Here is a 27,959-nt window from a genome sequence, read left to right on the forward strand (position 1 = left end):
GAATTTTATAGATTTAGCTCTGACTTTTAGTTCTGTGGTCAATATTGAGTTAATTTTTATTAATGGTGTGAGGTAGGAGTTCAGGTAAATTCTAGGTGTCCCAGCATCACTTTTAAAAAGACTGTGTTTCCCATAGGATTACACTGGCACTTTCTATTTTTTTTTTGAGAAAAACATGTAAATTTTATTGAGTTTTTACATGTACACAGGAGACTTCACAAGAAAACAAAGGGTCAGAATAAGTGACCAGAGCAGGAAACTCATAACTGTTGGACAAAGAAACAATAAATTTGTGAACAACTGCCAAGACAAAGCGGTGTGGGCTAGTGGTAGTAAGTGGTACAGAAATAACTAGACGATAAGGGTGACTTTTTTTTTCCTTTAACTTTTTTTCCCCCAGAATTTTAAATTTATTTTTCTAATTGAAAGATAATTGCTTTACAGAATTTTGTGGCTTTTCTGTCATACATCAACAAGAATCAGCCACAGCTTCTTTATCCATTCATCATCTGTCAGTGCACATCTAGGTTGCCTCCATGTCCTAGCTATTGTAAATAGTGCTGCAGTGAACACTGGGGTACATGTTTCTTTTTCAATTTTGTTTTCCTCAGGGCATATGCCTAGGAATGAGATTGCTGGGTCATATGGTGGTTTTATTCCTAGCTTTTTTTTTTTAATATAAATTTATTTATTTTAATTGGAGGCTAATTACTTTACAGTATTGTATTGGTTTTGTTGTACATCAACATGAATCCATCACGGGTGTACACATGTTCCCCATCCTGAAAAAATATGGAACGCTTCACGAATTTGCGTATCATCCTTGCGCAGGGGCCATGCTAATCTCTGTACCATTCCAATTTTAGTATATGTGCTGCCGAAGCGAGCACTACACTGGCACTTTTGTCAAAAATCAGTTGACTATAAATGTGAGGGTTTATTTCTGGACTCTTGATTCTGTTTCATTGATCTGTATATCTACCCTTATGCTAGTACCACACTGTCTTGATTACTGTAGCTTTGGAGTGAGTTTTGAAATGTGATCTATTGAAAGTAACAAAACCCAGCTAAAAGCAGCTTGAGCTATGTAAGATCGTTCACTGTTTACATCTCGTTACAAGTCATCTGAAACTAGGCTGCTCCTGAGTTTGTCTGATACGTAAGCAGTGTCATCAAGGACCCGGGCTTTTTCCACTCACTTTTCTACTATCTTTGCTGCTAATATATCCTCTTGGTGACAAGATGACTATTACAGCTCAAAGCACTGTGTCTTCATACAACAGTATCCCAAGCAGGAATCAGGAAATGTGCTGAAAAAAATTCTTGTGTTGTTCCAGTTCTTCAAAGAAGGAAATCTTTTCTAGAATCCTTTACAAAGCTTTGCTCTATATCATATTGCCTAAACAGGGTGTCATGCCTTCTTTTAGACCAGTCACTTCATTCCAGAAAATCCTTCCATCTCACAAAATTAGAGTATCTCAAAAGGGAGTAAATGGCTAATGGGTAGATGACCAACATTATTTGCCAAAATACATAAGCATATAAAGAATAAGCCAAAATTATCCGTAAGTCCACCAGACTGAAACATAATAATGGATCTTTTAGGGTAAGGAGGTCTACCTTAAATTCCTTCTGTGCTAGGTACTTGAGAAATAAAACCTATTTTCTTCCTCTGTTGTTGACTCAAGACCAGATCATGTAGTTCATCTCTTCATTCCTCTCAAATACTTACTGCCTGGAGCTCTCTGAAATCGTGGTCTAAAGAATACACAACTGCTGTCTCAACTTTATAAAATATTCATAATCCTTGAGCCTTGTAGCATACTGCTTTTGGCCTCTTTATCTTCTTGTACACAATTCATTTTATAGTTGAAAACAGTATGTCGCTTTACCGACGTCAAGTTAATTTTAGGATAGCAATGCACAAGAAGTACTTTTATGTCTTTTTTTTTTTTTTATGCTTGGCTTTGCTTTTATTTAGCTCTTACTGCTTAAGGGCCAAATAGTTGAAATTCTTTGCAATAATCCTGCCAAACCATTCTGTAGTTTTTAGTAATAATGGGAAAATGATCTGTTTTTATAACCTGTTCCCCGTATGTGTTTGTTAGCCAGATATACCTAGCTTTGAGAGATTTTACTACTTTTAAGGCCCTTCATCGTGGCTGATTTCTGTTTTTCATTTTACTTCAATTGTTTGTACATAGGTAGTACAGTTAATCTTTGGAAAGTCAAGATTTTTCATTTATTCTTTTATTTTTCTTATACCATTTATTTTATAGGAGTGAAGGTCACTGGGTTTTTGGTAACCACTCTCTTATCATGAATAAAAAATTCAGTTACTTTTCATTACAGATTTTTTTTTCTTCTCATCATTGCTTTATTCTTATTTAAATTGAGAAAACCCAAAAGGTGGACATATTGTCATATTAAGTACCTGGATAATAAATAAGTCCTGGAGCCCTCTGTACCCTTAAATTTTAGTCTTAGGCCAAAACAAATGATAACTTGTAAATACAAAAAATCCATTTATTTCTCAATTAAAGTAGGACTGAAAAATTAGCTGTGCCATTGAAGATGCTATTAAATGCTTTCTCCACAGATCTTCAGCAAATCACCCAGCTTTTCTGTGTCTTGGTTTCTTTATCCATGAAATGGGGACAGCAATATCTTTCTCCATTTGACCTTGGGAGAATATTATGTGAATTAATTGATGCTATGTACAGAGCTGCCTTTATTTATTTAGGAAAGGGTGCTATATAGACCAATGTATTTTTATTTTATTTTTGTCATTGGTGTGCATGTAAATTAAGTGTAAATAGGAGGTGACAAATTATGGGGGTGGGAGGTAAGTCACAAGATTGATATTTTTTCTTCTTTCAAGAAGAAGGTCAGCCCATATATGTGCTGCTATATATAAAATAGGTAACTAATAAGGACCTACTGTATGGCACAGGGAGTTCTACTCAGTACTCTGTAATGACCTATATGGGAAACGATTCTGAGGAAGAGTGGCTTTGTGTGCACATATAACTGAGTCATTTTGCTGTACAGCAGAGACTATAACCCAATAAAAATTTTTAGAAATTAAAATTATTTAAAAAATAAAATGCCAAAAAAGAGAAGAAGCATTTGAAAGTGCTTAAAACATATATTAAATAGAAAAAGTTATAAAAAACAGAAAAGAAGGTTGGCCCTTTCCCTCTGATCTACATGGACTTTCTTGAAACCTTCATCCCCTCTAGTGCTTTCCCTTCTGCAGCAGTGACTTCTGAAACTTGACTTGGCAAAGCTTCCAGTGTCTGTTTAGTGGATTAACTAGAGAAAAATGGACACAATGCAGGGTCTAATATGTTGCTTCTTTTTTTGTATTTTTTCATCCAGTGAAGATAGCATACCTCCTCTTCCCTTTGAGCAAGGAGAATTTGATTTAATAAAATAACGGGTGAGGTTATCTAGGAAAGCTGAGAAAGTTTTTTTTTTTTTTTTCCTTCTATGAGTGGGATGAGTTTGCCAAAGAAAGGAATATAGATCTGGATAGATACCTTGCTCCTGGATATTGTTTAGTTTGCAGTGGTTCTAGCCCTCTACGGTTCCAGAAAGTGGTTCAGAGTCCTAAAGGCAGCTGCAGAACTTAACCAGCCTACTGGTCAGCCCTCAGCAACGGTGATAATGGCTGGTACCCTCCCCTCCAGGTCTCTGCATGTTCCCATCCACCTTCTGCTTCTGGCCAAGACTGAAGGATGCTCCTTGCTCTCCCAGCCCGAGGGAAGGAGGAGAGAAATTGAGAGAGGAGTCAGGGGGCTCAAGGGGAAATGAAGCAGAGCTGGTGTCCTGCCAGTCCTCCTGCCTCCTCCCTGGGGCGAGATGTAGAAGGAGGGAGGGCATCCTGACCCCTTGCCTCTGCACAGTTGCACAGCCCTCCCACAGGCCACAAGAGGTGCTTGCGTTGGAGAGGGCACCTTGGCCCATCAAACTCTCACTCTATCGGTAAGGCCTGATCTGGGGGACCTGTAGATGTCATTATGTTGACATTCCTGTGATCCTGGTTAAGCCCTTTCTTCTCTCCCCTCTGGAACTCTGCAGCCACATCTCAGCTGGATTTTCCTGCTCTTCTACTTCTCAAGCAACCTCTCTAACCCTTTCCCCTCCCATCCCTCAAATCCGGGATCCCTCTTGCCATAGAGCCCTTGTTCTTAGCAGCTCATTCCACCTTGGCCTGATATTTGTGTCCCCTCCCTCGTCACCGAGCTCTCCCCTCCTCAGCCTCCAGTTCTCAGCTGCAGCAACACGTCCTCCGGGAGGCGTTCCCTGGCCCTCCCTCCATCCCCGGCATCCTTCATCATGTGTCTCTATTGTAATTGTTTGACGCTGCCTGCTTCCTCTGTGTAACTTCTTCAGATGTCTGCCTTTCTCACCCTTCTCTAAGACCCTGTTAGACAGAAATCGTCTCTGTTTTGTCCTCCTGCTTTCTAAGCACTCAGTTCCCCGACTGACATGTAGTGCAAACTCAATACGTAATTTTTTTTAATGAACAAGAGTGTGTATTTTGTGAATGGATGAACTTCTTTCTATATTCACTCTTGAGACAAATAGTCTTTCATCTGTCAGTTCAATAACCATTGATTGATTGCCTGTTATGTGCCAGCCACCAGGGAAACAAGTATGAATAAGGCCCTTTGCTAGCTTCCAGCAGTGGTTTCTGAATGGGCGTGGCTACCACCCCACCTGGAGTCACTGGAAGTGTGTGGAAGTGCTTTTTGTTGATGTCATCATGATTGGGGACACTACTGGTGTGTAGTGAGCAGAGCCTAAGGTCACTAAACATTTTCCAGTGCGTGGATACACCCCTGCGCAAGGAGGGCCACTCAGCTACCCACCTCCACTCACCTGTAGAGACTCCTCGAAATGTTTACAGTCCAATAGAGGAAAGGGGAACGAAAAAGGGCAGTTTCCTCATTGTATGTGTGATGAGAGACTTCTGTAGCAACTCATGGCCCACTGGAGGAATCAGCATTCCACTTTGGGGTCGATGTAGGGAGGATTGTTTTTGTCCTGTACCAAAGAAAGTCCTCAGTGCTACTAAGGAGCCTGCGATTTAAGTGGAATCATAAAGCCCAAAATTAAAATGCCAAAAGATAAATAGCTTATGATTAAAATGACTGCCTCATTTTTATGATAAATATTTTTTAAAGGGCTATGTGAAAATGATAGGAAATGGCATTCTGGTTTCTTCTCAATGGGCTTTGAGTACATTACAGCTCTTTGTGACTGCATGAAAACCTTTATAGAGGGATTGTTGCATCTCCAGTCTGCTTTTTGGGAGAAAACAGCAAGAGGGAAGAGTGTTTCCCCCAACAAGTCCTGTGAGAGGAGGAAGAGCAGGGTGTGGGTTGAACTTGACCAGGGTTCCTCGGTGTCCACACCATTGATGTTTTGGGCAGGAGAGCTGTCTGTTTCAGGGGCTGCCCTGGGCATTGTAGGATGCTGAGCAGCATCTCTGACCTCTACCCACTAGAGGCTGGTAGCATCCCCCAAAATGCCTCCAGACATTGTAGGCGTGGTTGCAGAATTGCCCCTAATTGAGAGCCACTGAACCAGACCGAGTTTTCATCCCCCTCAAGCCCTGTGTCAGACATGGTCTGTCAGAATTCAGCCACACTGGCTTTTCAGCTGTGGAGAGACGAAAGTTTAAAAATATCCACCAGCGTGCAATGGACTCTGTCTCTTTGATGGGCAGAAGGGACCTCTGGAAGCTGCTGTGATAGAACTGCTTATCTCTTTCCAGAGGCAGGGCTTGGCATTTTGTGCTGGCCTCCTGGCACTGTGCTCTTCTTCCTGCTGATTGCTCAAAGGAGAACCTACAGGAGCCTCAGGGATAATGACAATTTCTCTTTTACATCTGCAGCAGAGCTCCCAGGAGTATGAGCCATGCTGTCACCTGAAGCACCTTTTTAAGCCTCCGGAGAGAGCTGCAGGAAATTACAGTGTGTTGCAAGGAACTCTTTTGCTAGAGAGGGGGAAAAAATCCTCTTAAATTTAAAAAAAAAAAAAAAAAAAAGGCAAGATAATTTTGAAGTCAGCTTGACTTAGCTCCCTTTCTCCAGGAAATTTTAGACCAGCTTCAAGGGTGTGTGCCTGGGAGCTGGTTTGTCCCGCATGACTTGTCCATTTTCAGAAGGATGCCACACTTGGATCATTCTTTTCTCCCCTGCTCCACACCTGGGTTCAGTTGTCACCCACTGTCAGCCCCTGGTGTGAAGAACTTACTGTTCATTCCCTCTCAAAGTGGTCTTTACCTAGAGCTTTGAACTTCTCCTTCTACAGAAGAAAGCTGTTTGCATAAGAAGCAGCATCCATGTTTATATTGGTGGGTACAAAATGTCTTTTCTTCCCTTGCGTCCAGCTTGGAGTATCTACTGCTTCTCCAGTTCCCCAGGAAAGGCTGGCTGTGTGATGGGGAAGATCCAGCTTCAAAGAGCTTTTGAGGGAACTTGGAAGTTAAAGACCAGCACCCTTCAAAACCAAGTCACCACCAACTTTAACCTCCAACACACAGAAAGATATAGGAAACCAGATGTAGATAATCAGTAGAGAAATTTTTTTAAAACATGTTTTACAAGTACTATTTTATCTAAGGGGCTTCCCTGATAGCTCAGTTGGTAAAGAACCCACCTGCAATGCAGGAGACCCCAGTTCAATTCCTGGGGCGAGAAGATCCACTGGAGAAGGGATAGGCTACCCACTCCAATATTCTTGGGCTTCCCTTGTAGCTCAGCTGGTAAAGAATCTGCCTGTGATGCGGAAACCTGGATTCGATCCCTGGGTTGGGAAGATCCCTGGAGAAAGGAAAGGCTACCTACTCCAGTATTCTGGCCTAGAGAATTCCATGGACTATATATAGTCCATGGGGTCACAAAGAGTCGGACGTGACTGAACAACTTTCACTTTTTTTTTTCCATTTTATCTAAGTACCAGTAAATTAATGCTCAAAATTCTCCAAGCCAGGCTTCAGGAATACATGAACCATGACCTTCCTGATGTTCAAGCTGCTTTTAGAAAAGGCAGAGGAACCAGAGATCAATTTGCCAACATCTGCTGGATCATGGAAAAAGCAAGAGAGTTCCAGAAAAAACATCTATTTCTGCTTAATTGACTATGCCAAAGCCTTTGACTGTGTGGATCACAATAAACTGTGGAAAATTCTGAGAGAGATGGGAATACCAGACCACCCGACCTGCCTCTTGAGAAATCCGTATGCAGGTCAGGAAGCAACAGTTAGAACTGGACCTGGAACAACAGACTGGTTCCAAATAGGAAAAGGAGTACGTCAAGGCTGTATATTGTCACCCTGCTTATTTAACTTCTATGCAGAGTACATCATGAGAAACACTGGGCTGGAAGAAACACAAGCTGGAATCAAGATTGCTGGGAGAAATCTCAATAACCTCAGATATGCAGATGACACCACCCTTATGGCAGAAAGTGAAGAGGAACTAAAAAGTCTCTTGATGAAAGAGAAAGAGGGGAGTGAAAAAGTTGGCTTAAAGCTCAACATTCAGAAAACAAAGATCATGGCATCTGGTCCCATCACTTCATGGGAAATAGATGGGGAAACAGTGGAAACAGTGTCAGACTTTATTTTTTGGGGCTCCAAAATCACTGCAGATGGTGACTGCAGCCATGAAATTAAAAGATGCTTACTCCTTGGAAGAAAAGTTATAACCAACCTAGATAGCGTATTCAAAAGCAGAGACATTACTTTCCGACTAAAGTCCGTCTAGTCAAGGCTATGGTTTTTCCTGTGGTCATGTATGGATGTGAGAGTTGGACTGTGAAGAAGGCTGAGCGCCGAAGAATTGATGCTTTTGAACTGTGGTGTTGGAGAAGACTCTTGAGAGTCCCTTGGACTGCAAGGAGATCCAACCAGTCCATTCTGAAGGAGATCAGCCCTGGGATTTCTTTGGAAGGAATGATGCTAAAGCTGAAACTCCAGTACTTTGGCCACCTCATGCAAAGAGTTGACTCATTGGAAAAGACTTTGATGCTGGGAAGGATTGGGGACAGGAGGAGAAGGGGACGACAGAGATTGAGATGGCTGGATGGCATCACGGACTCGATGGACGTGAGTCTGAGTGAACTCCGGGAGATGGTGATGGACAGGGAGGCCTGGTGTGCTGCGATTCATGGGGTTGCAAAGAGTCAAACACAACTGAACGACTGAACTGAACTGAAGTACCAAAAAATAAAATAATTCCTAATTTTGGTGGTGGTGATCATTTTTTGGGGGGGGGGGCACTTATTTTTTGCCAGTCATAGTATATTTCATCTGTGTTCATGCTCAGTCGCTAAGTCACATCTGTCACTTGGTGACCCCATGGACTGTAGCCTACTAGGCTCTTCTGACCATGGGATTTCCCAGCAAGAATATTGGAGTAGGTTGCCATCCTCTTCTCCAGGGGATCTTCCTGACCCAGGGATCGAACTTGTGTCTCTTGCTTTGGCACGCATGTTCTTTACCACAGAGCCACCAGGGAAACCCAGTGTGTTTTACTTACTCTTTTCCAAAATGGTATGTAGTAGATTCCAATATTATCCCTGTTTTATAGATGAGGACACTGAGGCTTTGTGACTTTAAGGAAGTTGTGCGGGATGCCACAGGTCTTCAGGAGCAGGGATTTAAGTCTCTTTGGAGACTTAGCTCCTAAACTGCCATTCCCTGCAATAGTGCTTGTCCAACTTCAGTGAGAGTCAGCATCCCCCAGAGGCCAAGTGAGACCTCAGATTCCCTGACCACACCCTGATTCTGGAGGGGGCCTAAGAACTTGGATCTAGTTCCCAGGTGATGTTGATGCTACCGGTTCAGGGACTGCACGTTGAGAACCCCTGTGCTACCACACCCCATTGTCTAGAAAATAGTTTAAGCACTGACTTTGAAAACCTTGAATGCAAATCACTGAGGTTGGAATTGACAACTGACATTAGGCCAGTGCATAGGTAGATATTTGCCACGGGGTATCTAGAGCATCTCTTCTGAGAGCATGGTGTCATGAGACAGAGATAATTGACCTGTTGTAGGTTTTATTCTGGTATTCCCTTGGCTGCCCATTTCCGAGAACACAGTCACACTGCATTGTTAAAAAAAATAAAAACGTACCACCATCATCCACTTATACTCATAGGCCCATTTTGAAGTTCAGTAGTTTTCCATTAGAAGGATGACATTTCATTTTCAAACTATACTTGGTTCATTGTCTTTTGAGTTAGTGGGACCTAGTATTTTCTGAGTAAACACTGTGACCATTATCTTGGAAAATATCATCGAAATGCTAATACTGAGGAACACATAGAACAGATTTACTGTGAAGAAAGGTGTGCAAATCTGCATCAGGGCAAATGTCCTCTTAACTATTTCAACAAAAACTCTTAGGCAATTTTATTAGCAATAACACAAAGTAAAAGGTAAGAAAAGAAACATCCTTTAAAAGTTCCCCAATTATGATCACACTGAAAACCAGGTACTTTGAGGACAAATTTTTTGTGTTCTTTTGACTGGTTGAGTTTCGCCTGAATTAAGATTCCCAAGGCACATTGGAAACCTGAAATAAAGCTGATTTGACTTGTCGATAGTCTGTTCTGAAGCCTTCTGAATTAGTTCACCAGAAAGGCTTTGGCACCTTTACCTTTCTGCCACTTAACAGCAAAGATAACACCCTAGGTGTGAAACGCCAGTAAAATACAGACGATTGTCCTAAGGATAGTTTCAGGAAAAACCACCACCCTGAAATTTGCTGCGGTCCTGTTGCTGTGAGCAATGTTATACTATTGTTTGGGACTGAAATCTGCACATATTTCAGAGGAAAATAGAGACTAGTGGTATGTGGGACTCCTTGGGCTCTTTTTTCCAAATGCCTTTGGGACTATCAATTTCCTGGGGGAGAACTTAAAAAAAAAAAAAAGCATTCATTATCTGGTGACTTCATGAGTGGTGGAACAGCCTTCTTTGCTTATGAGTGGAAAATAAACTATCTTCCTGTGCAGGTTTGTGCTAGCAGTGGCTGCTACACCTGTGCAGCAGCTGAATTTTCCAGAACCAAACCAAGGATTCTCTTGTGTGCTTCTATTTCCCAGCAAAGAACTATTTGCTAGAGACCAAGAACCATCTTTGTGTTTCTCATGAGCTGACTGCTGCATTGGAATTAGTGCAATACCAGGGAGCCTGCTCTCTGGCTGGCAATAGGCAGGTTATTTCCTCTGAGACCCCTCGAGTTAGGTGCAAAGGCAGGTTTTGCAATCAGGAGCGCACTGTTGCTCTGAGGCTGATATCTTCACCTTGTGGCTTCAGCACAACCAAGGAAACGTTCAGGGCTGTTCCCCCGGGAGTGGGGTCCAGAGGGATGCTTCGGAGGATTTTTTTTTCCTCCTCCTGCATCTCTGGCTGCCGGGAGATATTTATCAGTGCAGGCAGATGCCAAGCAAAAATCCTGTAGTGTAAAGTAAGGTGCTCCCCAAAGCGGATTCGGAGATTGGGACTGGTGTGTGTACACTTCTGTGTGTGCCTTGTGCAGGACGTGCGAGCCCAGTGCGCTGAGATGCAGCTCTCCTGTTTGCCTGAGAAGAGTCGCTCCACTCCCCCCGCTGCCCAGCGCACTCGGGGAGCGCCAGGGGGAGTCCTCGCTGGTCCGGGCTTCCCGCGCCCCGGGAGCACCGAGGGCTCGCCTGGCGGAGCTTAGCGCAGCCCGCTCGGCGCTGCCAGCAAGCGGGCGGGGTGGACACTGGGCTTCTGTGTGCCCGCCGCAGCCGTTGGCTGGCGGGCGCCCAATCCCGGGGCATGCCGCCCGAGCCTGGCCGGGACGCACCGTGAAAGACCAGTTTGGGGGAAGGCTTGACCCCCGGCGGCCCGCAGAAGCCGGCGTCCGGAGCCCAGGCGGCCGGGCCGCTGCGATTTGGCTAGTTGGGCTGCAGCGGCGGGAGCCCCCAGGGAACCCCCGGGTTCAGCGGGAAGGAGAAGGCATGGCTTCAGTGTTCATGTGCGGAGTGGAGGACCTGCTGTTCAGCGGCAGCCGCTTCGTGTGGAACTTGACTGTGTCCACGCTGCGGAGATGGTACACGGAGAGGCTGCGGGCTTGCCACCAGGTGCTGCGGACGTGGTGCGGGCTGCGGGAAGTGTACCAGGTGAGCCGTGGCGCGCGGCGCCCGAGGGCCCTAGCGGGATGCCTGGCGCTCGTGGGAAACCGGTTCCACCTGTATGATTTTATTGTCCCTCTCCCTCCACCGCTTTCTTTTTCAACTACTAGCCGACTGCTCGACTCTTGGGTCAAAAGCTCAGCCACTGTAGGTAACTGCTGCCTGACAAAGCTTGTGAATTTTCCCCAATGTGTAAGGGGCACCCTCAGTGAATTACCTTTGCTTTTGCAGAGATCTGTTACAGAGTGATGGTGTTCCGGCAGGGCACTTAGCTCAGAAAGCTGTAGCTTTGCAGCAGAGCCTCTTCAGGGAGCAACTTTGACATTCACATGATTCCTTCCTTTTCATTTCATTGGGGGTGACGGTAGGCATTTCAGGGAGCAAGGATTTCACACTAGTTTATGGATTCACACTCCTCCTTGATTTTGCCTTTCCATCAGGCAGCCTCAGCTTGCAAGGCAGAGCCAGGAAAAGCTGATTCTGTGTCTGCTGGCTTTTGGAAGGAAGGACAGCAAATTGTGAACACTTTGCAGGAAGATGACGGGCTGGGGAGGGGAGTGGTGGCCTGGCTGAGCGCTGGAATGCTAACGTTTGGATTTACTCCCTGTCACACAACACAGCCTCTTTATTTCTCTGCTAGGTCCCATCCTGCAGGCAAAAAATGCTGCAACTTTGTTCAATCTTTCTGGGGCTGTAGCTTCCCTTCATTGTTTAAAAACAGTCATTTGTGGATTTAGAGGTCCTGTGTTTTGGCTGTTCATATCGTTGAGGTGGTTTTTTTTTTTTTTTTTAATCAACATTGCATTTAGGAAGCTTCTACCTGGAGTTTAAAGTATAGCATCACGTTTTCTTTTCTGCAGTGAAGAATCAGCTTTGTTGCAGATCCTGGATTCTCCCTACTCTGACCATGTTCTCAACGTGGCTCTAATTCATATCTCATTGTATTGAGTGCCATATCTGATCAAGCTGCTAGTGTTGATAAGCCATTTTCTTCCATCAGTCAGGCAAAATGAAAAAGACCAGCACCTGGGAGCAAACTGTGGGTGTCTAAAGAACCAGCGTGGCCTTGTCTTCCCTGACATCCACGGCATCCTTGTTAAAATGTGAGAAAGGTTTGTGCTTTCCCGACTCCTGCTTTGGATAACGTGCCTGAGATGTCTTGCATTTTGAAAGACTCCAGAAGCCAGGTTGAGAACCAGGGCAGCGTGAGGCGGTTTGAGAGGATTATGGAGCTGTGGAGACAGCCCATCTGGTCACATGACACTGATCACCTGGCTCTTTGGAGTCAGAGGTGTGTCTGCCTCTCAGCCTTTTTCTCTTTGGGGAAATCATTGTTCAGTTTGCTCTGTAGGAGCAGTGACCCTGATACAATTATGTCTTCACTCTTTAACATGTGAGAAAGTTTTAAGAGGAGAGCACAGGTACTCTGGTTAACCATGCAATCCTTCTGCCCCTCTCCCAAAGATTCCAGGGACTCACAGTTTACCTCTTCTCCTGGTAGTGAGCCATTCAGAAATGACAGTTTCAGAAGCCTGAGACTCCACACGTTCTTTATAAGGTTGATCAGTAATTATTTTTAAGCAGAACTGCAACTTGAACCTACTGAACTGTAGGTTTTCTCTTCTATAAAATGGATAGTGACAGAGCCAGTACCCTCTCATAATGATAAGGAGAAACACCCAAAATAACGATGACCATCTTTGTTGCTGTTCAGTTGCTCTGTCGTGTCCGACTCTTTGCAGCCCCACAGACTGCAGCGCACTAGGCTTCCCTGTCCTTCACTATCTCTCAGAGTTTGTTCAAATTCATGTCTGTTGAGTCGGCGGTGCTATTTTACAAGTATTGAGTCTTAAGTAGTCAAAGTTCATGTCTTTGGAAATAATTTTAAAATATTTTAAAACGAGAGAACTATAGATTTTTTAATTGTACAACATAGTTGTTAGCAAAGAAATTTCCTTTAATGTCTTTCAAATTTGAGCAAGAAATATAAATTCTATAGACCTGAGCAGCCATAAAATAGACTGGTTAATACCTTTTACTCCAAGTTAAGTCGACATAGGAACAAATCCTGCCTCCACCTATGTATGGTCATGAGTAAGTTATTTAATTTTACTATTCTTCAGTTTCATTGTTTATAAAATGGGAAATATAATAGTACAAACCACAGAGGTTGATACAAGAATTAATTGACAGTGTTGAGAGTTTTTAGGACATATTCAGTAAGTGTTGTCTGCTCTACCCAGTTGGGCTATTTTTATTGCAATATGAAAATGAACTGAAAGTAACCTGCAGAACAAACAGTAGGGACTTTTGACACAACTGAAAAATCTAGCAGTAGGATAAACTTCAGGTATGGCTTGATCAGGGCACTCTGGTTGTCCTCCATGATTCTTTCAGACTTATCTGGTTCATGCAATGGCTGTATGTTAGTTGGTTTCCTCCTCATGATAGCAGATAGCCAAAGTAGTTCCAGGACGTAGGTCCACTTATCAACCCATTTAGAAAGAAAGAGGATTTCTCAAAGGCGTCAACTATCAAAAAATGATTTCCCAATTTGCACTATGACGAGTCAGTTTAGGGTCTGTTCTCACCCCTACTGCCGTGCACTGATTGGCACAGGGAATGGAAATATAATTCCTGCATTCTCAAAGGGAATGATAAGGCCCGCAACAGGCCAAAATCATTTTCTAGGGATGAGAGGGAGGCAAAAAAAAAAAAAACCCAACTTAATCTTTGTGTATAAAGCATAGATATACATATAATACATGAACAGCTATACAGTCTACTTGTGGAATTTGGGGGGTGAGGTGACTAGCAAACAACATAAATATCTTCAAAGCCTCCTTAAGGGAGTGATAATAAATAAGAAGGTTGAGAAACCCTAAATTTCATCAGTTGGCTTAGGCCACTAGGGTTGCCGCATCATTTCTGAAGCCAAGAGTGAAGTTGGCCCCAGCCAGATGGCAAAGCTACCAGACAGTTGGGGGGTATGCAGTCAGCGTCCACTGTTCCTGTATTACCAGAATCTCAAATCTAGAGCTCTTTAAATAAAATGATTATTTTTTTGGCAAAACCAACACAGTATTGTAAAGTAAAATAAAATGAAAATAAAAATTTAAAAAAAAAATAAATAAATAAAATGATTATTTTTCAAGATAAGTACAAACACTGATGTGCAATATATTTGTAAGTATCTTGTGACAATAATTTATTCAAGTTATGGGGATAGGAGGCCCATCATTAGAATACCTGTATTGCTGTCCCATAATTATAAATTCTAAAACACATAGGGGAATGCTCTATTGTACTCACGCTTCTGGCATGTGAACTTAAAACACCATAGGGTTACATATTTTATTGAACCCATATTTTTTTTTAAGTGTCGGTTTGCTTGCTTCTAGTCTCAGTAGTCTTGTTTGTAAGAAAATTGAGGATTCAGTCACTCTGGAGAGTGAGGGTGGGGCAGGAGATATCCATTACACGAAATACCTGGCAGTCCCCAGGGGGTGTTTTGTTTATTCATATACTATAAGTGAAATAAGATCTCTACCTATTCGTAAGGAACTTGGCAACCACATCATTGCCTGGCCAGCACAGCCGGGAACGCATAATTTCTTTGGAATTGAATACTTCCTCCACTTCTAGATATTGGAGAGGCTAGAGACTTAATTTGCCAGAAACCATGAATAATAAAGATACTAGCTACAAGGCATTTCTGTAGTCATGCAACTAAATAAAAAGCAGACTGAGGCTGTACCAAGGCTGCCTTTTAACAAAGACTTGTTTGATGAGTAAAGATTTGAATTTGATCGACATAGCAGACATGGGACATTCACTCTTCCATTTAGGGCTGAGTATTAAAAGCTGATATATCTCTCTTGTTTTATCTTGCCCAGACGGGTTGCGGTATCACAATTAATTAGGCTTAACAAACAGTTGAGGCGGAAAATGATGGGAGAGTGTCGTTGAAAAAGGATCAACACTCTCTGCTTTTTATTAAGTTTGACGTGTTCTAACAAAGCCCTCAGTTTGTTACTTGGGATATGTTTTCCTTTCATCTCCAACGTCTCAAAGGTAGAATTTCTTGCACACCCTGAATGGAGTCATTTGCCTCCAGGAGGAGGCACTTTGGACAGAATCTAGGGTACTTCAGTGACCATAACAGACTGGGTTAGCTCCCTGGGGCAGACAGCTGGCAGTGATGGGCAGCAGGCATGCCAGATCACGGCAGAGGCTGTGGGCTCCAACTTGAGCAAATCTGACCTTGAGTGGATTGCTTTTTCTCTCTGAGCCCCATTTCCTCCTGAGTAAGAGAGGAGAACTGTAGCCTTGGCACTCTGGATAGTGTAAAAAATTCATGAGATAATGTGTGTAACACTGAATGCCGTGCGTGGCACAAGGACATAAATAAACGTTAGCTCTCAGGTACATAAAGAACTGAATACCAGGCCTGAAGAAGGTATCTGATAAAGGATTGCTTAGGGTTTTAATTGTTGTTTTTATAAGTGAGACTGATTCTCTGGAAACTGAATTTCCATCTTTATATGCAAAAATGTTCAATAAGAGAGACTATGGAATCTCCCACACAGTCAGTATAGGGTGGACCTTGGGTATCTGGGCTTGTGTTCCACACAGTGGATCCACATGTTTTGATGGCCCGTACAAAAATCTAGGAGGTCGCAGGCAGCTAGCAATAAGGTCTCTGAGAAGATAATCTCTTTATATTCCAAGACTCTGATGACCCATCAATCACTAACACCTGAACTTTTCATCCCGCCATATTGGTTATGGAAGACCAAGTCTCCAAATGGCAATTGCTCATTGAGCTTTCAGTGACCTGTGTATGTTTCAAACCATATATCCTTTGCTTGGCCCCACCTTCCACTCTCCACAGCCCCCAGAATTACAGAGGCCAGAAGCGGGGATGACAAATTACAACCCACAGGGGAAGACTGGCCTGCCTCCTGTTTTTGTAAATAAAATTTTATTGGCTTGCTGCTAAGTCACTTCAATCATATCCAACTCTGTGTGACCCCATAGCCGGCAGCCCACCAGGCTCCCCTGTCCCTGGGATTCTCCAGGCAAGAGCACTGGAGTGGGTTGCCATTTCCTTCTCCAATGCATGAAAGTGAAAAGTGAAAGTGAAGTCACTCAGTGTGTCCGACTCTTCGTGACCCCATGGACTGCAGCCTACCAGGCTCCTCCATCCATGGGATTTTCCAGACATGAGTACTGGAGTAGGGTGCCGCAGCCCTACTCATTCATTTACATGTTGTCCATGACTTCATTTGAAAAACAATGTCAGAACCAAATTGTTGTAACTCAACTAGTTCCAGTTGAATAGTTGATACAAAGAGTGTATCAGCCACAAAGCTGAAAATATTTACTATTAGGTTTTTTAAAATGGAGAAAGTTTGCCAATCCTCAGACTAGAAAAAACAATATATTGGGCAGAGAATGCTAGAGGAAGAAAAGTTTAGAATTCAATCATAGAGAAATAGAACTTGAAGGAATATGGAAGAATTTTCTCATAAAAAACCTAGTCACTAGGAAATTAATAAACAAATATTCAGGATCAATGTTCAGTCTGCCCTTGCTAGGTCCTTCACTTTAGAACATGGTTGGAGTTACAGATTGATTCATTCATTTGTCCATATATTCATACCTAAAATAATTATCAGGTGCTTACTATGTCCCAGTTCCTTTGCAGAGGTGTTAGTAAGACAAAGTCAAGTAGATTGTCTCCTGTGTTCAAGGAGTCTATTGTCAAGTAGGGAAGACATTTAAGAAAATGAAACTCTGTGAAAGGGTTTTACCTGGGTCCTTCAAGTGCTTAGGGAGTTTTAATCAGACAGGAGTAAAGCGAACGGGGAGGGATAATGGAAGCCAAGGAGACTTCCTACAGGAAGCGATTCTCAAGCTGAAGTTGAAAAGACAAGTTGGAGTTAGGTGGAGAAAGGCAGATGGGCAGGCATTTCAGGCCATTTCAGTGGGGAAACAAGCTCTAGGGTAGGGGGATGGTTATAACGAGTTTTTAAGGTTGATAAGGAAAGAGGGGCTTCCCAGGTGGCACTAGTGGTGAAGAACCTACCTACCAATACAGGAGACGTAAGAGGCGCAGGTTCGATCCCTGAGTCGGGAAGATCCCCTGGAGGAGGGCATGGCAACCCCCTCCAGTATTCTTGCCTGGAGAATCCCATGGACAGAGGAGCCTGGTGGGCTACAGTCCATAGAGTTGCAAAGAGTTGGACACAACTGAAGCAACTTAGCACGCATGCACGAGGAAAGAGAGAGAGAGACAAAGTCAGAGACAGGGTTTCATTGGGGATGACATCCACATTTGAATGGTCTTTCATTTTAAGATTAGGATTTGATGTTTTTCTTCAGAACTTTGAAGGCAGGAGACAGATTAGGTTAGAACTGTCCCTGGCAGGAGTGAGGCTGATAGATGCAAAGGGTGGGGGCATGGTGGAAGCAGGAAAGGAGGGGACCTTAGGAGGCTGTTGCAGTGATGTATGTGTGCTGCTGAGAATAGGGTAGGTTTTACTATGGCAACAAACAGTCCCAACATCCTAATGGCTTAAAGAAATAAAAATTTATTTTCAGTTCAGACTACTTGTCCAATTGCAGGTTGGCTGGAAGCTGTGCTCATCACTGTCACTTGGGTTCACAGAATGTTCCTGCACATTGCCAGTTTCCATAATAGAGAGTGAAGAGCTCTTCAGGGCTTTGCACTGGCAATTCAGTGCTTCTCTAAGTAACTCATGTCACTTGTTTCAAGTCATTGGTCACATCACTCACTCGACCACAGGGTCCAGGGAAAGCAGTCCTTCCACTAAACAGCATGAATGTTGGTGCAGATTTGGTTCCTTAAGAAGCAGACTCTGAAACAGAGATTAACAAGCAGAAAGTTTATTAGAGAGTGCTCTGAGGATCTCTCCTGTAGAGAGAATAGAAAGAAGTAAGATTGAACAGAGAGAGAAACTGGGTTACAGTTCAGGCTTAACAAAGACTTCGGCTGACCTCACCAGTGGCTTTGAACCTAAGAGTTGTCTCCAGTTGGAACAAGAGGTCTGGGTGTCCCCACCCCACCTTCATCTCCCCATCATGGGAGATGGGCTGCCCTTGAGTCAGTGGTATGTTCTGGAAGTAGACATCTCTCTTTAATTCCTTAAGTAAAATCTGAGATGACAGCTCAAAAATCTCTAGGCAGCTGATGGAATAAGTCTGGGCAGCTCATCACTATGCAAGTATCTGCCCGACAGGTGCTAGGGTCAAAACCTGAACTGTGGCAGGGCCAGTGGGAAGGAAGTAGAGTAAAGGGATTGCCTTGATGTGAAGAATCAAGCTTTAAAACATGGCAGTCTCCCAGCTGCTCCTATGCTCTGTTGAATGAATTGTGCAACCATGGAGTTAGTTAATAGTAGCGGCACATACAGAAAGAAGCGAAAACTTGGTTGATAAAGGAAATATGAGTCTACTTACCACTGAGGAAATCGTCTTCTGTATTTTTAGGTAACCACAGACTAGGATTTTATGGGAAATTGGGATGCTCGGGTACCCAAAAATTGATAAGAAAACTATCTTAGTATTTGAGCCCATTATTCAGCATAAATAAATTTCTAAAGGACCATATGATTTAGGATCAACACAATCAGTTGCAGGATCTTTAAAAAGCATTTTTGAACCCTTGTTGTACAGTCTGTAAAACATCAAGTTAAGAATAGACTCTCTTGCCCTTTTCAGGTTGGTGTTTGTTTTTCTCCTTCCATCTTTTCCTGGTGGAGCTGCAACATAAAATAACTTCCTGTTCGTCCCCTGCTTATGTTTCTTCTGAACATTATGTTTGTGATGTCCAGTTTGGTTGTGGAAAAGTTTGAATGACTCAAATGGGATAAAAAAAATTGAAATTAAAATCCATAAGTAATTATATATGTGTGTGTGCATATACATACCTAAAAGATATAAATTCTGACATTTGTGAAATAAACTTTAGCCATAAGAGAGGCTGGTCAATATGGTAAATTAAATAGAACCATTTCCTCCTATTATCGTAATCATTTTTAGTTTCTTGAATTTTGTGTGTGGGCAAAGCTTATTGCTTAAATAATTATTTTCTTCTTAACTAGCGTTTTTATATAGTCTTACTGTCTTGACAAATAGTTACTAATTATTAATCAGCTACTTTGTGCTATGCCTTGTGCTTGGTACTTTACATGTATTATCTTTTTTTAAAGAAATATATCTTGGGGGAAATAGTTCAATATACAAAAGTATAAATGATGATACAGGTAAAAACCCACATACCCACTGCTTAGTTTTAAGGCATCTTAATATTTTACCATATTTTCTCTGGAGACTCTTTTTTTGTAATATGATAAAAATTTACAGAATCAATTGAAACCATCTTCTTACCTCTCCTTTCTCCCTAAAAATAGTCCTATTCTGAATTTCGTGGTTTTCATTCCCAGGCACATCTTTCTCATTTTGCCACATATATTCATATCTATAGACAATATATATTATTTTTGTGTTTGTGAAATTTAAATAAGGATGTGTCATTCTACTACCTTATTTTTCTCTCAGTAGGCTTTTGGGACTTGTCTCTAAATTCATTTTAACTCCTATATTCCATTGCATTAAACATACCAAACTCTTGTTGATGGACATTTAGGTTGTTGGCAAAGTTTTAGTGTCCCCAACATACTACGCTGAAAAGGTTATGTTTGTCTTTTGGTGCTTGTGAGCAAGAGCTTCTCCAGAGTATCTACTAAAAGGGAGACTTACTAGGTTTTTGGCTTTAGTAGATGTTGTACCTTATCTCTGTCCTTACAATCACTCTCCAAGATGATATCATGAATCCCACCTCATTGGTTTTATATACTTATTAGCTAATAAGACATTGTGCTGAAGTTTGAACCGAACTCTAAAGCTCATGAATGATATCGTGATTCAACACCATGTCTTATTAGCTAATAAGTATATAAAACACTTAGCCTTTTGCCCCTGACTTGCAGCTTTATTAAAAAGATATATAAAGGTAGTATCTCATTTATTCACTTATTTGCTCAGCATACATTGGGTGAAAACATAGCTGAGTGCTTAAAAATGAAATGTGTAAACTTCTTGAATTCAAATCCTAACTTCCCTTTTGTTAGCTCTGTGAGTTTTCAGAGATTGTTCTCATTAACTTTTTTCTAGGACTTCTCTGGCAGTCCAGTGTTTGGGATTTTGCGTTCCAATATAGCAGGTGCAGGTTAAAACCCTGGTTTGGGAACTAAGATCCCACATGCCTTGGTGAGCAAAAAAACCAGAACATAAAAAGCAGACCCAATATTGTAACAAATTCAATGAAGACTTTAAACTACATCTAAAATATATTTTTAAAAACTTTTTTCTGCTGTAAAATATGGTTAATTATAGTACCTCTCTTAAAGAGTTATGTTCTCAGGATTGTTATAAAAATAAAATGCATTAATATTTGAAAGCACTAAAACAGTGTTGGATGTATTCATGGATGGATAGGTGGATAGTGGATGGACAAGGAGATGGATGGAGAGACAGATGGGCAGATGCTTGGGTGGATGGACAAATGGTTGACTGAACTGATGATTGGGTGGATAGATGGATGGATAAAAGAATGGATGGACAGACAGATGGGAAGATGGTTGGATGGCTAGATGAACAAATGAACTAATGGTTGGATGGATGGGTGAATTTCTCACAATTATCTTCATATGTGCAGTCCTCACCATCTTATGCATATGCATAACCTTGGGAGCTTTTAAAATCTGCAGAAGCCTTGTCTCCTCCCTCCTCTCTCCTCTCCAAATTAAGAACTATCGTCTAATGTAACAAGTATGAAAGGGGCCCACTGACCACTGCACGGAGACCCTGTGCTCACATGGTTTCATGACACAGCATTTTATCAGAGACTCTGTCTTCCTAATGCTGCTGACTTCTTCATTTATCCTTTGAAGGCAAAGATTCTCATAAATGTTTAATTGTTTTCTTTTTTTCTCCAAGATGAAAGCATTAAACTTTCTCTCTCTCAACCCTGAACCCCACTCTGGTATGACTGAGAGCCCTAGATTCTCATGTATAAAGGCTCTGGGGCCCCACTGACTGATGGCATTCTCATCTGTATAAGTGCTCTTCTGATATGACTCTTAAATTTCCAACTGCTTAGGAGACCCAGTTATTACAGGCATCATGCTATGCTTGGGTAAAGTAGCCAGCAAACATTTTTACAGGAATTAGTTAGTCTCATTAAAATGTGATTAGATGCTTATTAGCTAAAAGAGAAAAGAGAGAAATAAAATGGGCTTTAGTCAGCTGGACCTGGGTTACAAATCAAGACTTCATCACTTACCTGCTGTGTGACCTTGAGCCAAGTGACTTCATTGCTCTGAAATTGTTTCTTATACAAAAGATGAAAATAAGATGTACATTTTAAGTTTGATATAAAAGTGTAACATGGATTCAGAAAAGGTAGCTTTTCCAATGTAAACATTTGGATGCCTTCACAAAGTTGATCCTAAAGCCTGAAGTTATCAAGCTAGTCACAAATAGTGCAAACTGTGATCAGGAATTAAGCCCAAAGGCCCATATATACTAGCTGTGTGTCATGAGCAAGTTACATGCTCTCTTTGTGCCCCGTTTTCTCACCTATGTGATGGGGATAGTATTATAATAGTGCCTGCCTCTTGGGGTTGTTGAGGGGACAACACAAGATTACATAATAAAATTCTCTCTGGGGTACCTGGCTCAAAATCAGCAGTTAAGGAGTGTCATTTCTACTTAATGAACATTTTCTATGTTGTCAGACGTAGCGCTAAGCATTTGGCCACACTGCACGGCTTGCAGGATCTTACTTCCCTGACCAGGGATCGAACCCAGCACCTCGGCAGGGAAAGCACCATGTTCTAACCACTGGACCACTGGGAAATTCCCTAAGCATTTCGTATTTACCATTTCATTTAATTCTTCTAACAATGACATGAAGTAGGCAACATGAAACCCATTTGGCAGACATAAATATTGTTTAGCATGTTAAGTCACTTAGCCAAGAGCAAAGATGGAGGATTCAGATCTGTCTAAATCCATCCCTCAGCCACTGCATGGAATGGGCGTGGTTTGCAAACCGTGCCTTCATTGAGTCCTTTCTAGCACTTTTCTGGCCTCCAATCTCTGCCTCTAGCCAACCCTGTAGTCATAGCAGGTATTAATAAACCCATTGAGACTGAATGACTAATGCCATTTTCCCTCTACAGTCTACTCCCAGCCCAGCCTCCAGAGTGGTTTTGTTAAATGGTAAGTCAGATCATGTCATCCATCGTCTTGTTCAGAACCCTGTAATGACTAACAACTCAGAAGAAGCCAGTCTCACTTTTAACCTACCAGGTGCTGCATAATGGATACCTTCTTCTCTAGTGTCCTCCACCAACCACCCCCAGCAGACACACTCAACTTCTGGTCTTTTTATTATTACTAATGTTAGCATTATATTCACTGTTATTTGTGTATGCATGTGTATTCTAGTTAATAGTTGACATATAACATTATATTGGTTTCAAGTGTACAGCGTAATGATTCAATATTTATATATATTGTGAAATGGTCACCACAATAAGTCTAGTTAACTTCCATCACCACACATAGTTACAGATTTTTTGTTCCTACAATGATAGCTTTTAAGAGCTACTCTCTTAGCAACTTTCAGACATACAATATTAGTAACTATAGTGCCATGTGGTACATTACATCCCTCGGCTTATATATTTTAGAAAGTTTATACCTTTTGATCCCTTCACCCATTTCACCCACCCTCCAAGCCGTGCCTTTGTGCACATGTGTTCAGTCGTGTCTGACTCTTTGCAGCCCCATGGACTGCAGTCTGCCAGGCTCATCTGTCCATGCAATTTTTTCAGGCAAAGCTACTGGAGTGAGTTGCCATTTCCTACTCTAGGGGATCTTCCCGCCCCAAAGGTCAAACCCGCATCTCCTGGGTCTCCTGCATTGGCAGGCAGATTCTTTATCACTGAGCCACCTGGGAAGCCCACCTCTGGCCAACCACCAGTCTGTGTCTGTGAGCTGCCTCAACCTCTGGTCTCAGCTTGAGATGTTCTTTCTCTCTGTAAGTCTTCTCCAGCAACACGGACCTCTTTGCTGTTCCTTCAGCCCTGCCAACACATTCCATCCTCAGAGCCTTTGCCCTTGGCGTTTTCTCTGCCTGGAACTTTGTCACCCAGAGGGTCATGAGACATGCTTCCCTCTCTACTTCCTGCAGATCTTTCTTCAGATGCCACCCAACCAGTGAGGCCACCCTGGGCTGTTCTCTTATTCTGCTTTATTCTTCTCTGTAACCCTATCACCACCTGATGTTAGGAAATCTATTTGCTTAGGTGCTTACTGTGTTTCCCCAACCAGAATGTTAGCTGATGAGGTGGAGAAACTTTGCTTTGTTCACTGCAGTGTCCCCAGCTCCTGAAACATAATATTCCTTCAGAAATAGTTCTTGACTAAATGAACAAACTAGCTCAGTCAGTAGGGCATGAGAATCTTAATCTCAAGGTCGTGGGTTCGAGCCCCACATTCAGTGAGGTTTTGGGCTTCACTGGTAGCTCAGATGGTAAAGAATCCACCTGCAATGCGGGAAACCTGGGTTCGATCCCTGGGTTGGAAGTTCTTCTGGAGGAGGACATGGCAATCCACTCCAGTATTCTTGCCTGGAGAATCCCATGGACAGAGGAGCCTGGCGGGTCACAAAGAGTCCGATACGACTGAGTGACCAAGCGCAGCACAAGCGAACAAAGGGATCTGCTTTGCATTTTAAGAAACTTGCTCTAGCCACTGTGGCGGGGAAGGGTGGGGGAATGGTAAGAGCAGTCAGGAGGCCATTTCTGATGTCCAGCCGCAGGACAGTGGAGTGGGGTAGGCTGGAATGGTGGCCACACGTGCTATAGGGAGAAGCTAGGAATTTGGAGGAGGAGGCTGCTGCACGAAGGGGACTCTGTCCAATGAGAATGTTTACAGTCTATGAAGTTTTGGAAACATCCAGGATGAAGCCGTGTGTGTGTGTTGACATGGATTTGTATCTGTGTGTGTTTACTCTTTTTCGTTATGGAAAATAGCCCCAAGCCAGTGTAAGCTGATTGAGAGTAGTTCTCTGAAAGTCATTCCGTTAAGGAAACATCAGGCCAGAGAGCAGAGCGAGATGTTTCCTCCCAGCCCTGTAAAACAGGGTCAGTCAGGGACCCCGGCTTCTGTGTTCAACCAGCTGCAAGTCCCCTCCCGTGCCCAGCCCAGGGTGTGGAAGCTGGCAGTTTCTGCAGTTCTCGTCAGCGCTGACTGTCAAGTGATCTCTGTTTCCTGTGCCCGGCCCTGTGGTTAAGCTCTGGAAGGTGCCCTCTTTGGCCTAACCGATGCTGACAGACGTTTCAGACCCCTGGCTTTCTCTTCGTGGCACTCTGTGGAAGTTGATTATCATTCTGACCCTGGCCCAGATCATTCCCATCCCCTGGAGATAAGGACGGAAGGACCCTTTGGATTTGCCTGGATTCCTGGGAGGAAAAAAAAACTTTCTCTCTGCTCTTCATTAGTGTTTAATTAAAAGCTTGCTATCCCTAAGTCTTCGGCTGTGTCCAAGCTTTTTAAAATTCTGCAAGCACAGACAATATAGAGTTTGACCTTTTGAGTTACAAGAGCTGGGTTATGGTGTCTAATTATCAACCTCAAATAATGACGGAATCATAATCTTTTAGAACAAAAAGGAATACGAGACATTTCCCAAATATTTCCTGAAGACAAAGTGCACTTACTTTTAACCAATAGTCAAATATCAGCTTTTAAATGTAATCAGAGTTTTAAGTTTGAAGCAGTTTGGTTCAGAATATGAAGAATCTTAACCATCAACTCATATTTAAATTTATGGGGTCTTTCCTTCCTTAAGATTTTATATATTAATCTTTCTAGGTATTGATGCCAGATATAGTTCCAGCTGAGCTCATGAGATTTTTCCTGTCAAATTCCTTCTGGAAATGAGATTTCTTTTAGTGAATGTATTTTTCCTTTAACAAACTTCAGAAACCAACTCTGAGTTTCAAAGAAATTTTTTTCTGAGATGTTAGTGCCAGAGGCTGAACAGTGCCGTTTATTCACTACCAGGTTGCATCAGTTTAAGTTTTTTTTCAGGCTCAAGCATTACATTACAAATATAGCAAAAACTTGCCACACTTTTATGCTGTATATTGTGTGTTTTAAGAATTTATGTCTTTCTATCCTTTTCTTCCCCACCCTCTTTTTTGGTATACTTTCTCTGAGCTAAATAGGTCACACTTAAAAGTGTAAATAAATAACGTGTGTGTGTGTGTGTACATATATATATGAAAAATGTATAAATGCACATACACACATGCGCTTTTGTGTTTATATATGTCACTGTATCTGAAGTTTTTCCCCAAAATAAGACCACGAGCCAACATATTTACCAGACATCACTTTTCTTCCCCTAATCTTCAGCATCACTTCTAAATTTGTATTATAACCCTGAAGTAAATAGCTAGTACCTATAATATGGGTTGGGTTCCATAATAGATTGTATTCTTCAGGAAGTTGCTGTCAATTTTGGTGAAGTCCAGCAAATGAAGATTTGGTCAATAATTTCACTTGTTTCCCTTGGTTTAAAAATGAAGAAAATACAAAATCAGAGGACTGGCTGTGTGTTCCTGGTCACCTTGTGCATCGGCTCAGCTCACTGGTCTGTGACATGGGGCCTTGCCGTGGGCTGCCATACTGGAGGCTGCTGGGTGGTCAGTAGACAGCATTAGGGCAAGTCTCTCAAAGTGCAGCTCTTGCCCCTGCCCCTTCCCCAGCAGCTCCGTCCAAAGAGGACCAGGTGGGTAGTTAAGAGCTTGAGGGACCTGTGAGGAAAAAGAGGAAGCAGCCTTCTTTGGCCCATGCAGCTTCATTTATTATTTACAGATATTAATGACATCAGTCTGTTCTAATGGAACACGTAATGAGATGAACAGCTTTATCTATCTCCTTTGAGTGATTTGCACATATCCTTTGGGAGCTAAGGATGTTGGAGTCAGATAAACATGAACTCTAATCCTGTTTCTTATGCCTTCTTGGTTGTATCACCCAAAGCTTAATACCTCATTCCTTTGAGCCCTGGTTTCCTCATCTATGAAATGGGAACATAATATATTATCATACTGTTGCCAGCTGTTTTTTGTTTAGTTTTGATTTTTGGGCCATGCCATGCAGCATACAGGATATTAGTTCCCTGACCAGGGATTGAACCCCTGCCCCGTACATTAAGAGCACAGAGTCCTAACCATTGGACTACCAGAGAGGTCCCTGTTGCCAGGTTTAAGTGAAAGGATGCCCTTGTGACTGCTCATAATGGTGTCTAGAACATGACTAGAACACAGTACATTGTAGTTTAGGGAAAAGGCCTTGGTACTGAAATACGCCAAAAAAGACAGATGTTAGAAATGGGATACTCACCGCCTCTCTCATCTCAATGAAGTTATCTTAAATAAGGATAAGAGATGAGATGGATATTTTGAAGCAGAATTAAATTGTAATCTGATAAATTGTTACAGCCTTTTCATAGTACAGCTTAGTTGTATCTAATCAAAATATAAGATATGTGCCCTGTTTGATCAAACATTTCCATTTAAGGAAGTCATCTGAAGGGCATAATGGTACATGTGTAAGGATTTTCATAGCAGAATGATTTGAAATAGCAAATCAGTGGAGACATGAGTAGGAGGATGATTAATAGAATGATAATCCCTCCAAAGCATGGGATTCTGTGACATCAGTAGAAAAAGTGAAGTAGACCTATACGTCACAGCCTCCCAGAATTGTCACTGATCTATTTTGGGGTAAAAATAAACACAGAAGACAGAACACTATACAGGATGTGTGTGTGTATGTGTATGTGCGTGTCTATAGAGGTGGCGCCTGCGGTAAAGAACCTGCCTCCCAGCGCAGGAGATGTAAGAGACACAGGTTCGATCCCTGGGTCAGGAAGATCCCCTGGAGGAAGGCATGGTAGCCCACTCCAGTATTCTTGCCTGGGAAATCCCGTGGACAGAGGAGTCTGGTAGTCTACAATCCATAGGGTCGCACAGAGTCAGACACAACTGAACTGACTTAGCATGCGACACATAACATAGACACAAAAAGACATAAATAAGTGTGAGAAGTGTGTATCTGTGCTCTTGTACATGAGAGAACAGGGTTGGAAATACATAGACCAAACCATTTATAACGTTTACCCCAGGGAAATGTCAGTAGACAAAGGGAAAGGTTTCTGCTTCTTTTACTTCAGTCATTCTGAATTTAAATTGCTTACAGCAAGGATATATGTGATATTTTTCAAACTTCCTATTCAAAACCTCTGATCCAGGCTGTTGTGTACAGTATTTCTGGGGAACAGGAATGTGTTCAGTTTAACCTTGTGTCACAGCACCTGGCATGTAGCAGTGTCTCTGCATGAGTATATCTTTTGTGTCTATTTAATGATGACTATTAGCCATTACTGAGGCAGTTACTGTTGTTACCTAAAGTGTGTGTGGTGGAGTCTGGCTGCTCACTGCCCCAAAAGCCAATAAAGAGGCCACATTGGTGGAAAGGGAAGTTTGCTCTATTTCAGATGCCAGCAACTATGTGGTGAGGGTGGCTGACACCCCCTCACCAGCAACCAGTGGGACAAGAGCTTTTATAGACAGAAAGAGGAAGCTACTGGCAGAAATGGCACA

The 27,959-nt window shown here is 42.4% G+C and overlaps 1 protein-coding gene and 1 non-coding gene across 2 annotated transcripts in view; one reads left to right on the forward strand and one right to left on the reverse strand.

The window, feature by feature from the left end:
• Positions 1-786: 786 nt before the first annotated feature.
• Positions 787-890, reverse strand: LOC138088044 (U6 spliceosomal RNA). Its single transcript, XR_011145637.1, has one exon. It is a non-coding gene; the product is annotated as a U6 spliceosomal RNA (small nuclear RNA).
• A 10,120-nt stretch (positions 891-11,010) lies between these two features.
• The window catches only part of FRMD4B (FERM domain containing 4B), a 198,742-nt gene continuing 181,793 nt past the window's right edge, over positions 11,011-27,959 (forward strand). The window contains exon 1 of the mRNA XM_068981787.1: positions 11,011-11,172. Within this exon, the coding sequence (XP_068837888.1) occupies positions 11,011-11,172 (162 nt within the window). The remainder of the gene's footprint in view (positions 11,173-27,959) is intronic.

This window comes from Capricornis sumatraensis, chromosome 10 (genome assembly GCF_032405125.1).
Source record: "Capricornis sumatraensis isolate serow.1 chromosome 10, serow.2, whole genome shotgun sequence".
NCBI classification, from domain to species: Eukaryota; Metazoa; Chordata; class Mammalia; order Artiodactyla; family Bovidae; genus Capricornis; species Capricornis sumatraensis.